Below are 16269 nucleotides of genomic sequence, written 5' to 3' on the forward strand. Positions count from 1 at the left end.
TGACATTGCTTGACCATAATACAGATACTGTGACACACTGCACACGCACGCACACATGCGTGCGTGCGCGCACACACACACACACACACACACACACACACACACACACACACACACACACACACACACACACACACACACACACACACACACACACAGTGCTCTGTGTATAACCTATCAATCAAAAATAATGATATGGTTGATAGAGCTTGGTGTAAACATGCTCCTTTGGGTCCGTACTTTTATCTGCTGCCGTGTTAAGTAGTCAGATGATGGGTGGGCCACATCCGATCGAGAAAAGATTGAGAACCACTGTGTTACAACAGTGGTTCTCAGCTTTTTCAGGCCGTGACTCCCCCCAAAATAATTATATTTGAACTGGGGACCCCCCCATCCTGATAAACATAAAATGTAGGAGAGGCATTACATTTAGTTTGACACGGTTTCACAGATAAATATTGCGAAAATAGCAGATCTCTTTCTTACAGGCCTATTATTTGACAATTTGGCCAATGTTTGACCGGTCTTTTCCTTCTTTCATTTTTTTCTCCTTTTTTAAATTATCACTTCACTGTCATATGGGCACCCCCCTCAAAATCCTGTGGGGACCCCCCTGGGGCTCCCGACCCACAGATTGAGAACCATTGTGTTACACAACCACAACTGACCGCCTCTGCCCCCCCCCCCTCCCCCTCCAGGACATCAAAGCCGTTGTCGACGGCATCGATGGCATCAAGATCTCCCAGGGCTTCTCGCTGGGCCTGGGCGACTTCGACCTGATCCGGGTGATCGGGCGAGGCAGCTACGCCAAGGTGCTGCTGGTGCGGCTCAAGAAGAACGAGCAGGTGTACGCCATGAAGGTGGTGAAGAAGGAGCTGGTGCATGACGACGAGGTGAGGGGAGGCCAGGGGAGGCAAGGTTCGGGTGTGTGTGTGTGTGTGGGGTGGGGTGGAAAGCATCTCACAAGGTCATTTAATTCCACAAATACCTTCAAAATCAAATTTTAAAATCATTTTTTTTTCTGAAATACTTATTTTTTAACTTTATTAACCCATTCAATCCGGGAACGCATCTACAAATGTCTTTGTCTTCAGTTTTCTGAAAACCGTATGTTGCTATAATATCAGTGGTGCTCAAACTTTTTCATGTCAAGGACCACCCAAAATGATATGTATTTGGTCGCAGACCCCCATCTGAAAATATTCTATTCCAGGGACCCCCAGAAGCAAAGATTTGAGTCAAAACTTTTCGCTTTAAAAAATATATATATTCATAGATTTGCACACATTTTCAAGATAAAAAAAAAAAATGGTTATAGCTAACATCTAAAATGACAGATGCGTTCCCAGTCTTAATGGGTTAATTCTACAAATGCCTTCTAAATAGATAAATACAAATCTAAAAGTGTTCTGAAAAACTTTTCGTTGCTGTCGGCAGAAACCTCTTATCTCCATGTTTTTAACGTTTTGTGTGTTTTCGTAAATTAATGCCCTACTTGATCACACTACAGCAGGGGTATTCAACTAGATTAGGCAGGGGGCCACAAAAATAAAATGACTTGAAGTCGGGGGCCACAAGCCTGTGACAACAGAAATGAACAAAATGTTCATGGTTAACCGTTTCACCGTTTGTTGTGTGATAGGACACAACAATGGACATATATGTCTGATATGGTAACTTATTAGGGCCTGTTTAATACTGCATTCATGCATTTTGATGTTTGATAGGATCATTTCTGTGCCAGTCCTTTATAGTGCACAGGCTTAGATTTTGATATTACGGAAATAGGAAGTAGATATGTCGGGGTGTTCTGTTCACGGGTCATTGGCATGGAAGTGTCTGTGCGGTAAGAGTATTAGATGCAGGCTGGCAAGGTGAAGTGTTTACATGTTCGTATGAATGAAAGTTTTTTTGGTTTGATAAGAGCACAAGCTCTTAGGGTGTGTTTGAAGTCAATGAAGATGGAGAAGATGACAAAATCCAGGTGAATTATCTCTTTGGTGTAAAAATGCACTCAGAACTCATCTGTTGTTGTGCTCTTGTATGTTGATGCGCCGCTGAAATGTAGCGATGTTGGCAAGCCTGCTACATGGTGGAAAAAGAAATAGTAGTAGAAGTAGGCAATATTTCTGGCTGTTTTGTTTGTACTATGAAAAGGTCTTTATACTTTTACTTGTGATACTTGTAGTTTTACTTTTGATACTTAAATACAATTTAACACCAGATACTTTACTTGAGTACATATGAAGTGAGCTGTATTTTCTTATGGGAGATTTACTCACCAAAGATTACATTTACCCACATTTGGGTTCTAGCAGCAATCTTGAGTCTTGACTGCAAATGCAGTACTCTAGGACTTTATGACCCTGAGTGAATCACTAACATTCCTCCATTCTAAATAATAGCCTACATTTTATTCTTATCGGTTGATGGTTGATTAACCATTATGAAAAACATTCAAAATGGTCATCCTGTACAACCACCTAATAATAATTTTGTACATTTATTTTTAAATTGGAATATAGAATGTGTTCCAGGGGCCACAAGAAAGCTCTACTGGGCCCGGATTTGGCCCGCGGGCCACCAGTTGAATATCCCTGCACTACAGCGTCTCACAAAAGCATCCAAAATAGAAGATCTCCACGCGAAGCAGCGAGTTTTGAGCTTGTCGATCTGCTATTTTTGCTATTTTTTTATTTGAATACTGTTAAGTTAACATTTTGGAAATATGAGGTTCCACCCGACAGAAACGATGTAAGTAAGTCTCAACTAAAATGATACAGAGGCGTTCCCGGCTTGAAAGGTATTATAACAACGTATGGGTGTAACAGGCCTAAATGGGTTAAATTATATTTTGTCCAATCTGGATGGTAGTATGTCAGTACAATATAACTTATGCAATTGGGGTGGTTGTATTTGGTCTCCCTGCTCTTCTATTGAGACATTTAGATACTGAGTCTAGGTTGGACACAACCTTTGACACAATCCTGTTTTCTGGTTTGACATGAAAAAAAATCAATTTCTCCCCTGAGCAAGCAGGCAGGCTCTATTAGCTCAGTGGTAAGAATTTTAGCACTTTTTAGCACAATTTTAGCAAGAATAGGAATGCTTACATACAGCTTTGTGTCATTTAGTCCCCTGCTGTGGCAAAGCAAGTATTTGTATAGATTCATTCCAAAATTCCATAGTTAATGCCTACCATACACTAGAAAGACTTTGAATGAAAACAGTTTGTACTGTATATCATTTTACTCTGAAACACTCTCACATCTGCCCTATCTTATACCCGACGTAAAACCGGCACACAGTGCAGAGAAAGTGTCATTGCTACATGCAGCAGTAATTTTTCACACCCATTGCCCATCTGTGCGCCCTTGGTTGTGTTGGTCTTAAACTGAGGTGTGATCAAGGCAAATTGTTAGCACATTGCTGTCTTACGGGGAGTGAGAAAGTCAGAAAGCCCTTGCACTTTAGACCAGCTAAACCTCAACTACAGTTTGGTGCAGTCCCAGCGCAGTATTTCCCCGCTATGTAAAAGTAAGTAAGTAAAAATCACCTTTAAAGTTAAAAATTAAAAAAAAAAAAAAAAAATTAAACGTCTTTCAGCACCATGGAGCAAGGAGAGCACACGCAAAAGAGACATCCTGTTATATTTCAATAAGCAGCAGCCTACACTTTATTGCGGATGGAAAATATGTTCAAGAAACTCTCATTCTTGTCTTTGAAATTAATAAACACATGAATTTCAGGGTTGGAGCTGTTACTTATAGCACCGGTTTCAGCCACAGCAATCTGCGCTGCTATCCCTGTCATGCTTATGAAGAAACTAACTTAGAGAATGAGCATGTGATTATTACATTGATATCACAGATGTCTCATGGACATTAATGAATACACATTACAGGACTTTGGAAGGCATGATTCTGAACTGTATGCCCAAATATGCTATTCCATCAGCAACAAAAATATCTATAAAATGGGGCTAGTACACTATAATATGCTTTGAGTACACTGGACTATGAAAGTCTGTGAACACTCTGCTGGACTCTCCATCCATATTATGTGTATGCTCCCTGTTTTAATCAGTTAACACCAGTTGGTTGTTGACAAGGTTCATGACATTTAACCTCACATAAGTATGCCCCAAGACTAAAGGCTTCCGATAATATTGTACATGTTTTTCTTTTTTTCGGAACATCAAGATGAGACATAGACTTGAGACAGCTTGGTAGTTTTGTGGATCTTACACCAAATGATCGGGGAAGCACCACAACTCTTGCAAAACTCTTCATGACTGGAAAGTTGTTTGGCATGAAACTAAAGCAAAAATTGGACTGTTAGCTATTTTGGATACAATTATTCATTAAAATACATCATAACATCATCATAATCATCATCTGAAGGTGCATGTATAGGGTTAACACTTTGGACACAAAGCAACAGGCACATGCTTAACAATTAAGACTTTGCTTTTTTCACATACAGTACCTGTTGGCCTGTCTTAGTTAATTGTATCACTCATTGTTTTACTACGTAACACCTAAGTTAATTTATTTTTTGTTAATTTTGGAGGCAGAATTCCATACAACTTTATCTGATAATGCAAATCGCCAATTTTCTTTGTTATTCAAACACAGATTTATAGCTGTCATATTCTTTCCATTTCTTCACAATGGACGCTGCTGTAAGGAATACTGAGATGCTTGGAAAGAATGGTATATAATTCCCCATAATGGTGGTAATTAGGAAACCTACTAATGAAATGATCCCCAGATACAGGTGATTTACCCTCAATCATCTTAATTGCACACATGCGTGATTACATTAAAGCCTGATTAATACTTTGTCATGAGATACCATCGTACGACAGAGTATAGATTAAGCATAATTATGTCACTAATATCAACACTTGGCAGAACAAGGCCTAATTTTTGTGTGGCATAGTGTCATGATTGATATGACATGATTAACATATTAGCCAGCTAAGCCACCAGGGTGCCCTATCTGTCTCCATAACGTCCTTTTTCTGACTAAACCAATAGGCTCTCTACTTATCACAAGGTTTTTTAGATAAGTGAAGTTGATGGACACACACACACACACACACACACACACACACACACACACACACACACACACACACACACACACATATTATATATGTAAGAAAGAGGCAAACATTGTTAAAAATTGCTGATATACTTGTAGTTCGGCTATTTTCACAATATTTATCTGCAGAACCGAGTCAAACTAAATGCCTACAATTCCAACTCCAAGTGCTTGTCAGGGTGGGAGGACTCCAGTTCAAATATGATTATTTTGGGGGGCCGTGGCCTGAAACGTTTGGGAACTTTTGTACTAGATGGCTCTTCCCCTCTGAGCCAAGGCATTTTTTTTTTAAACGTGTATGTTTTGGACAATTGTTAACCGAAATGTAATGTTTACAGTACATGACTTATAGTCAGTGTGGGGTAGATATAAAAAAATACCAGTATGGCCATTGTTCCATTAAACCAAGGTTAATGTAACTCTATAATTAGTTTAACATCGTTGTTTGAAATACAGTAGAGCTCAACCAGTCTGCATCCTCCTGGAGGCGTGGGCTGTCTCATCTCATTCACTGTCACAACACAGACAGAAATAGAAAGAACTAAGTGTGTGGAAACAGAAATCAAGTAAATAGTACCCAGGTGAAGATATGACTTGCACCCTGGTGAGTTTGATTTTATATGTGCCATTTTACGCCACTAGATGGCGACATAGGCTCATCTGTAAATCTGTAAAAGACACAAGGCTACATTCAATTCAATTCAGTCAATGCTAATCCACATGCCCCTGATTGAGTCAGGATTTAGATCCAAATGATTTCAGACACGCACCATCATCCATTCCTACTACTTTGTGATATTGATGATATCATTAATTTATCTCTAAGTGTGTACAAATGGAACCAAATGGACCCTTATGGGGTCCATTTGTTTCCACAAGACGCTAAAATAAGTTCTAGCGCATAGCGCCGGTCACGGGCCCTGTCAGAGTTGTATTAACACTGAGGATATTATGTAAATACTTTCATATACATGATTGTGCTTTCACTTCACCTAGACACATTTACACATTCAAACGCAACTGTTTCAGTGACAGTTTAAAAGTTTTTAAAAGAACTAAAGATTGTTTACAGGGCTTATTCATCAGGTCAATACCATACATTCTTCCTTCTATTTGGACTAGTGATCTGTTTTTCCTTTATTCATGAGCGTATTAGTTTAATTATTCATCTATTTAGTAGGCCTGACATCAAAGCTTGTAGCTTGTGAAATGCTCACAGAAACAGACCAAAAAGCCTACTCCTGCTAAAGAAGCTCAATTGACCAATAGGAATATATTATTGATGAGGTTACTATATGTGTAATTTCCCATGCTTAAATTACAAGTGTACTGACCGCCCGGGACTTTTGATATCAAGTGCACAGCATGGGGTCTGATGCTTATGCTTTTAAAATGTAACCGCGTGTTGCACTGGAACGCGGCGAAGTGGACAGCTCTTATTGTAGTTTACATGAAACATTAACTAATGTGTACTTATTGACTATGTAAAGCAGTGGAAAACATCCTTGCCCGGAGGCACAGAACGGCAACGAAGCACAAAGCTTTCATATATCCAAATGAAATTAAAAGTACAACTGGCTCCTATGAATCTATAATGTAGAAATCCAACATAAATCTTAATTTGTGCTGGAAGAGGCGAAAAAGTAACATGGTCTTACAAAACGATTTTATAGCATAGCATTTATAATAAATATGGTGCTTGTGATCTTACACTGTTATAAATTGAAGCTGAAACTGAAATGATGAAGGACCGGGAGAATACTTAGAAAGTGTATGTTGCAATGCGACGCGTTGTGAGCTTGTAGATTGGCTATTTCTTTTAATGTTTTGAATAGGGCTTATGTGATTAAATGATCCCCAACATAGACTGAGGGAAGGACAGCATAATTGTCAGTACAAGTAATATTAATGCACAAGTGAAGTAACTTCCTTCATTGTCACTAAAAGTTCATTGCCTCAGGGTGGGGGAGTCTGGGTGACATAGAGGTCAAATACTCTCACGGGTTTGATTCCTGGCAGCAGTGCCTCTGGCTTGGCAGGGTGGTCCAGCGAAGACAATTGGCAGTGTTCGCAGGTTGGAAGCCAATGAGGGATCGCGTCCTTTTCACTGAACTATAGCAAGCCATGATAGATGGTTGTGCTGGGGAGCAGGGGGTGGGTTAAGGTTTCCGGCGATCTGATCTGAGGAGACTGCGCAAACCTTTGTATGTGTCATGCTCTCCTGGTGAAACTCCTTGCTGTCAGGTGAAAAGCAGCACCTGGTGACTCCATGGGTATTGGAGGAGGCAGGTGGCAGTCTACCCCTCCCCAGATCAACAGTGGTGGGCACCAGGCAGCGACAGGCTAGCCTGGAAACCAGACGAATCTGCCAGTGATATTAGTCTGGCCATGCCAGGCTTGCGACAGGCACCACAGTAGCACTGACTAGTAGCAAATGACTACATTTGGGAGACATTCCATCGCTTGCTCCGTTTAAACGATTTAAATTCTCAAACGTGCTGTTTTTCTCAGCAATTACAAATATGTCACATTTTAACCCAGAATAACTAATGACATGAAAAGTACTGTACATATAACCCTGATAATAATTTGACCATTGTACCAATATAAAGACTATAAATACACAACATGTGTCAGTCTCTCATTTAACCATTCTGTCTGTAACATTGAGTGAGGGAGTGTTTTTACCACTCCTTTCCCCTATGCTATGGCTTGTGTTGGTTGAACGACACTAAAGACATGGGAAGACTCACCATAACGCTAGTGGTGCTGTGCGACTCCTTGTCTGTATGTTTTAACCACGTCCTGCACTCTATCGATCATACAAATTGATTGTTAATGTGTTGCGTTTCCATCTCTCTGTCTGCCTGCTTCTCAGTACCTTTCAACACCATCATCTCTCTCACCACCATCTCCCTCTCTCTCTCTCTCTCTCTCTCTCCCTCCCTCTCTGTACCTCTCTCTCACCAGGATATTGACTGGGTGCAGACAGAGAAGCATGTGTTTGAGCAGGCATCCACGAATCCGTTCTTAGTGGGCCTACACTCCTGTTTCCAGACAGAAAGTCGGTAAGGGTCTGACCCAAAGACACGCGCACGCACGCACGCACGCACACACACACACAGACACACTTTCACGAGTGCACTTCAACGTGTGGCCTCGCTCGTACAAAACCCCCCTCTTTGTTTGGAATCCCTCAACAATGATCTGTACTTACCTCCACTCCAGCCGGCCGTATCGATTCCGTCCTACAGACCGCGCTGCACACGGCGAGTCTTTCCCCTCAGAGAAAGGTAACATGGCATTGAGTGAGGGCCGCAAAGAAAGAAATGGATTCATTTAGATTGGATTTCAATCAAAGCCATGCAGGCAGACGTAACTGACACACTGTTTCATTGCCAGCCTTCCAGCTTCAAATGATCCCATGGCTGTGCAGTATGTTTTATTCCAACTGTTCAAGTCTCGTTTGAAGGACAGCCATCTCGAGATGCTTTCATTTACGGTCCAGTCAGTGTATACGGTATTAAGTATTAAGCAGTGACGGCGATTCTCAACCTTTTAAAATTTCAAGGACCCCCACTTTAATATGCATTACACCATGGACACCCATTTGATTCACGTTTTTATCTCTGGGACCCCAATGTACGCTGTAAAATCCTCTGTTAAATGAACTCTGAGAGTGTGCTACCAAATGGATCCATTACGGGTCTATCTCAGAGTTACAGACCAGTATGTGTCCATTGAGTCCATAGATTCCTAACTATCATTTAGCTGGAGACCCCCCCCCCCCCCCCAAACCTCCTCAAGGATCCCTTGACCAACACGTTGACCGATGTTTCTTTTTTTCTAGGTTGTTTCTCGTGATCGAGTATGTGAACGGCGGAGACCTGATGTTTCATATGCAAAGACAACGGAAACTCCCTGAAGAACATGCACGGTAAACATCCAAACTTAACTGACGTCCTGACAGCATTTGATGACAAGAAGAGGTTCGGTGCAATATTTAACTCATTGAGTGCCCGAATTATTTCTGGCTATTTCTGGCCAGTGCGAGTCCAGAGTTAAACAAGGAGTGGATGGAGCTGCAAATCTTCGGATAATGATATCTTGGGTTAAAAAAAAAAAAACACGTTAATGGCACGTTACACCATAGCGGTAAAACACGTTAATGGCACTCAATGAGTTAAGTGGTCATATACATCTCAAAGGGAAACACACTGTTGAATGTGTAGGGATGTAGGAGCGATTCCGGTGAACAATATTTGGGACGGAGACTAGAATAGACACTGCTGAATGAAGGACTCTAAATGCATTGAATGTGCATTTCAGTTCATCGATGATGATTAGCGTAGACTGGACTAGATTTTTTTTTCTCAATATTTGAAAAAAGAAAACCCCTGTTTCTGTTGCATTTTATGAGCAATCACCAGCATGGCTCACTGTTGGTTGTATGGTCATCATGAAATCAGCCTGATTCCTATTTTTGGAATTCCACAAAGTATTCTATTTAGCCATAAACACAGCTAACAAGGACAATGTCATGGCCACATGGAGCGTAGCGTCTTAAAAACCAGGAAGTAACGTCACATTTACCAAAATGTGTTCTCTGCTGCCAGTGAAAGTGGAATATTATCCTTAATAATGTACTGTAGTTATCATAGTCTCTAGCCTTCCACCCGCATGCACTTCACTCCTTCTCCTTCTCCCTCGCTCTCTCTTTTTTCCCCCATTTAACATTCAATTGAAAAATATGAGGGCTGCAGCAGAGTGATGTTGAGTGGCCTCCAGTAATAGCCTCCTCCACACAGAGGATGGATGACACATAGAACCAGGCCCATTTGTGATTGGATTTTGGCTTTAAGTTGACGTGGCTCATTCGGCTTGTGGAGAGAGCTCCTATTTGCCACTGAACAATAAAGCCCGAGCTATACTTGTGCGGGTGCCATGCACCGGAAACAGACGCCCTACAAGCTCACAACACATCGCACTCCAACTCGTTCTGAGCTTGTAGATCGGCTATTTTCGGTATACAACACTGACGCACAGCTAAATATAAATCAGGCTTGAACTGACTATGCGGGTAGGGATGTAGGAGCGATTCCGGTGAACAATATTTGGGACGGAGACTAGAATAGACACTGCTGAATGAAGGACTCTAAATGTGTTTAGCTATTTCTTTGATTGTACATCCTCTTCCATTCTCCAGTTGAAGATCCACTCGGTTGAAGATCCTCGCATGGGCCTTTCTTGCTTTCTGTACGAAGACATTGCTCGATCGCGTACGCCAGCACTCCTTACAGAACATACCCTCAACAGCACGCTTTAACTCTTAACTCTTCACGAGAGTTCTCATGTCAATGCCGGGAAAATTCCCGTCGTTTTTATTTTTTTCTCTTCTTCTTCCTTCACCTCAGCAAAACATAATGAGCACCCATTATTCATTGTGCCTGTCTACTCGCACAGTGCTCCGACTGCGGCACTGATTTAAAAAAAAAACTGTGGATCAAAGGCGAGGTAATTCAGAGAGGCACTGCAGCGGGCCCCTATCAGGCCCCTGCGATCTGTATTCCCGAGACCACGGCTCTGTGTATGCAAAGCAGCATGTTAATCACCCGTAATGAGCGTACATATTCATGAGCTCCACTCCTAGAGAGAGTCCTGGCACGCTCCCCTGTGCTCCGGGGGGGGGGGGGGGTGGAGGGGTGCAGGTTGGTGGGCAATGGATGGCATGGCTGATATGATACAGCTTTATGGCAGTCTGGATGCCAGTTTCTGAGTATAGTGCACGTGGGATGGGCAGCATCCGCTCATAAACTTGCAGCGCGATGTCGATCTTTCGATCCCCCTCTATTCTTTTTATGTATGTGTTCTCTGTCATGCATTTACGCTACAGTCAGACAGACACAGTCTCACTATAGGGCTGCTAAAGACTGAACTCCTTGACACATACATTAAAGTACATAAAGTCTGTGAATAGAGGCGGGGAGGTTGCCGTCACCATCATGTCAGGTGTCAGTGCAAACATGGTAATTGGTTGTCCACTGATGACATCTCTTGCGTTTATGATTTTTGGCATCTTTTGTCAAATAGGCCCCTTTGGAAGGCAAACTTTGGAAGGCAATCATAGGCAATTGAAATGGAACATGAAAGAGTTCATGTGTTTTTGACTAAATCTGTATGAGTAGTAGCAAAAAGTGTGTTTGTGTGGGAAGTGGTCGGCAGTGAGAGTATACTGTCAAGTATACTATTGAGTCAACATGTATGGTCATTTAGCAATTCATTGTTGAGGTGAGATTTTGAACGTTGGTCCTGAAATTGTCACTATCCGTTAGGAATGGTAATATATCTCTGGATTATAAATCAAAATTGACAACGTGCCCTGTGTGTCTCTCTGATTTTTTCCCCTTCACAAAAAAAGGTTTTATGCTGCTGAAATATGTATCGCTCTGAACTTCCTGCACGAAAAGGGCATCATCTACCGTGACCTGAAGCTGGATAACGTGCTCCTGGACCATGAGGGACACATCAAGCTCACAGACTATGGCATGTGCAAGGTAAGGGCAGGTATAGATTCTTTAGTAGACTGCTGTGAGGCAGGCTGACATTGGATTATTAATAATGCAAGTGGATCGATGTCAACTAGAAGTAAAGCGAGGGGAGACTCTCCTTTTCCCCCCGTTCTTTCTCCTCTCTTGTTTACCATTTCCACTCTGCCCTCCATACTTACTTTTCTCTCCCTGCCTCCTTGTGTCCTTCTTCCATGTCTGTCTGTCTATCTGTCATTCAGGAGGGCATCAGACCAGGCGACACCACCAGTACATTCTGTGGAACGCCCAATTACATTGCACCAGAGATCCTGAGAGGAGAGGATTATGGTGAGTATGTGGCAAGTGTCAAAGTAGTTGCTACTCCTGACTACAGTAGTTTAGAGTATCAAAATGTGGTCTTAGCATGAGAATGAGGCTAAAATTCCACTTGTTTGGCAGTGGCTCTGTGAAAACTTTTGCCTTTTAGGTGTTTAGTTGTCTTAGTTGATAGTGCCTTGTAGTGATTTCCTGAAAATAAGTGTGATGCCCAAGACCTGAAGAAAAAATGCATATAGCATGTAGGTAACTTTAAAATACTCTTGGTTATAATATGGCTGTATTGCCCAGGCCTACGTCACATTGCGTTCTCCCCCCAGGTTTCAGTGTGGACTGGTGGGCGCTGGGCGTGCTGATGTTTGAGATGATGGCTGGGAGGTCTCCGTTCGACATCATCACAGACAATCCTGATATGAACACTGAAGAGTACCTCTTCCAAGGTGAGAACAGGGCCATCGTCCACTCCATTGGTTCTCAAAGTGGGGTCCGGACGGGGACCCCCATGGGTTCTTGTGGGGGTTCCATGGGGGTTCCCAGAAAAGTTAGTTAATAATAACATAAAAATCAGTTTAAACATTTAATCGATTTAGTCGATTATTTAAAAAGAATCTATATCAACTTTTTTTTCAAATAGATTTACTACAGACTTTACTACAATGTGGAACACAATGATCACAATGAACACAATGATCCCGATAGGGTGTAGAACCTTAGTAGTATTTCCACAGTCTTGATACTAGATCTCTGACTTCATGTTTGTCTAAACCAGTGGATCTCAACCTTGTTGGAGCTCTAGACCACTAGCGATCATCAAGGCCCACCCCACCCCACCTACATCCACAACAATATTCATTAAAAGAAGGCATAACACAATAATTTCATTTCAAGCTTTTTCACAGACATTATTAGTTAAATAATGCTCATTGACACACATGTCATTATGCCATAGACCACTAGAGGTCCATGGACCATTGGTTGAGAAACAGTGTTCCACTCAGATCTCAGCAGCAGGCTGCTCCTGTAACAGTCGTGACAACTCAGTGTCTGATCTTGGTTATCATCCAGTGATGAGTTGGTCTAACTTAACTGTCCTTATAGGGACATTTGGCATGGCATGAATAACATTAGTTCATTATTGTGTCAAGCTTTGTTCCACAGTGGTGAGGACAGCCTGCTGTAGCAGGTGGTTAGGGATTGATATACTCATACTGTACATAGCACTGTGTGAGGATTCTTCATCTGCTGCCCTGCTTATAATAACTGATGTGTGGAATCAGTTTCGGTCATGAATGCTGCCTACAGTAGTACTGCACTAGCCTGCAATACAGTGGAGGTAGACCTACAGTAGTAACTCCATGATGTTAATGTAAAAATGTTGGCGTATTGAAATAATAAACATAATATTTTATATAATATGTACATGTATCTTTTTGAAACACCAGGTTGATTGTGGTTAATGTCTTTTCTAATGTGGTGGGTTAGCAGTACAAATGCAGGAGAAAATGCGACGTGTAGAAAGTCATCTATATTGTATTTACATTTGTGTATACTTAAAGCCATATGGTACCCTTATATAGTACCCCCTCCCCCTCACTCTCACACACACACACACACACACACACACACACACACACACACACACACACACACACACACACACACACACACACTGTCACACACACATCCCTGCTGCAACAGACATTCCTCCATACTACTCCAGCCTCCTGTGACGCATTATGTCTCCACTGTGCCCGTCGGTGGCATAGCATGGCACCATGACTAGCATCTGCCACCCGTACCATCCTCCTCACGCCCCCACGGGTGAGCAGCGTGCTCCTGGACGCCGGCCTGCCAACGGAAACCGCCCTCATTGCTATAGGAGCAGCCCGTCCATATGCCACCTAGGCAGACTGGCGTCAGACCTGTGCCAGGCCCCTCCCTGGGCATTAGTGCAATCCACGCCAACCCCTGAGCTATAGACAGACAGGCACACAGAGCCTGGCAAATGCTTCTTTTCTTAGGGAGAGTGTGGTCACAATATGCCACGCTAGTGCCCCCTAAATTCCACCTTTATGTGAAGAAATGTTAGCTTTTATATTTTTGGGGATGTTTTTTTTCTCTCCTTCATTTAGTAGAGAGTAGGGATGCATGATATATTATGCATGATATTAAAAACTGATTGATTGCATTGTCAAAACGATCCCAGTCCTGATAATTGCAGTGCAAGTTTCCAGTGGGGTTGTTTTATACAGTAACTGTGATTCTAGGTGCAGATGCAGACTTTATTACCTGATTTATTAGGCCTGCTGAACATTACACTCCGTTTTCAAGTGTCTGCTTTCACTACTGAAGGAGATTAGCACAAATTAATTCAAACAGCAGAGTTAATGCCTTGCAATGTTACCAAAGCATTAATTAATGTGTCATAATATTGGAGAGGGATGTGGGGATCATTTTTATGTCGGTTCGATGTCGACAATGCATTTAATGCAACTAATTATCGACTGATACCGATATGAGGAATGACATATCGTGCATCCCTAGTAGAGAGACAGGGAATGTAGGGCAGAGAGGGGAAGGACATGCAACAAGGTCTCCAGCAGGAATCAAACCAGGGACGTTGTGATTATGTGGTCTCTACGGCCTATCTGGTCATCTAATGGTACGGTGCCCCCCTCTCCACACACAAAAAGCATGATATCTTTTCCACACTGACCCAAGAACGTGTGGGGCAAAGATAAGTGCCTTATCCAACTCCTCAAAGGGTTTTGTGGGTGGCCAGAATGGCTGACAGCTTTAGCTTAATGCGGATAGCAGATCTCTATGTCTATGTCCTCATCCCCTGGCGTGCTGCCTGCCCGGAGCACTATCAGCGCCTGTCGGCACAAGCCTGTAGTGTTTGGGTTCAAATTCAGGAGAGCAGAAGCAAGAAACATTTGGGATGTGGAATTAGAGCAGGAGATAAACAAACACTCCCTAATCTGTTCATCATGGGCTAAATCAAGTAATGGCTACAAAATAGGGCTTCAACTATCCATATCTTCTTAGCGATTACTTTTTTGATTAATATCTAGAAGTAACTAAATAATATACACATATCAACAAATGAACGTGAAGATTTTTTTTTGTTGGCTAAATCGATTTGTCTGATTAACCACTTAAGCCCACTTAAGCGATGTAACACGTTGTGAGCTTGTAGATGTGCTACTTTTGAAATTTGTATTCAAATATTTACTTTTTATAATCAATTAAATGGATTAGTTCGATCAACTGTTGTAGGGTTACTGGGTAACTGTTGTACCCCTACTACCAAACATGCATTTATATAAAAAAGATCCATTGTTATGTTTGTGATGTATGGACCTTGCACCCGGCTCACATTTTTAATAAGATGCAATGAAGCCTGTTTTATACTCTGTTGTGCGACGGTGTCACGTGCCGAGAAGTAGATTATATTCAAGCACACAACACGTCGGCAGTCGGCACGCACCAAAGTATATACTGTATCAAGCAAAAGTCATAGGGAGGGATCGTGGCTCGTATGCATTTAGATGAACACCATCTTGCTTTCTCTTGCTGTCTCTCTACAGTACAGTCCTCATAAAAGTAAAGTTCACTGACATCCTGGAAAAAAGTGCACAGTCCAATATATATAACACACAAGCTTTCCAGAGATGGATAGCTTGCAGTGTCTACAATATCAGTGAGCTGCCTTGCACTACAAGGTCCTTATATACTGTATGGTGGAACACTGGTTCTCAACCCCCAGGGGTCCTTGAAGGGTTTCCAGGGGGTCCACAGGTACTGTAACTGATATTTAGGAACCAAATGGACCCTTACGGGTTTGTGAATGTAATGTACAAGAGATAGAAATGGTATCAAACGGGGGTTGTGCATATCAAAGTGGTTGAGAATCACTGAGGTAGAAGCTATGAATAGACCATGACATGGTCCTTTACCCCTGGCCTCTGCCACCAAAAACGTGCAGAAACCTTGATTTTTTTGCGTTTGAATGAAAATATATAATTTCTAGTTATTCTCTCTGTTATTCTGACACTGTCAAGTTGTGGGTGTATCAAGGCTGTGTGAACGGCAACAAAAGCTCCTAATGGAAGGAATAGAAAAGACCTCTCTCTCTTTCTCGCACGCTCCCTCTTTCTCCCTCGGCCATCGCCTCCTCCTCCTCCTCCTCCTCCTCCTTCTTCTCCTTACTCCCACGCAGCAGACGTGGTCACCCACAGGCAGACCGGATGGTGAATCACCAATTGTTTGTCTCCCTTTCTCACGATTGTCCTTC

At 42.2% G+C, this 16269-nt stretch overlaps 1 protein-coding gene across 2 annotated transcripts in view; it reads left to right on the forward strand.

The window, feature by feature from the left end:
• The window catches only part of prkcz (protein kinase C, zeta), a 126345-nt gene that overhangs the window by 86573 nt on the left and 23503 nt on the right, over positions 1-16269 (forward strand). For both annotated transcript variants that reach the window (XM_080444508.1, XM_080444509.1), the window contains 6 exons: positions 699-893; positions 8080-8177; positions 8960-9046; positions 11528-11663; positions 11897-11984; positions 12293-12412. In XM_080444508.1, the coding sequence (XP_080300634.1) occupies positions 699-893; positions 8080-8177; positions 8960-9046; positions 11528-11663; positions 11897-11984; positions 12293-12412 (724 nt within the window). The remainder of the gene's footprint in view (positions 1-698; positions 894-8079; positions 8178-8959; positions 9047-11527; positions 11664-11896; positions 11985-12292; positions 12413-16269) is intronic.

The sequence above is a fragment of the Gymnoscopelus braueri genome (assembly GCF_963280865.1).
Source record: "Gymnoscopelus braueri genome assembly, chromosome: 12".
Classification (NCBI taxonomy): domain Eukaryota; kingdom Metazoa; phylum Chordata; class Actinopteri; order Myctophiformes; family Myctophidae; genus Gymnoscopelus; species Gymnoscopelus braueri.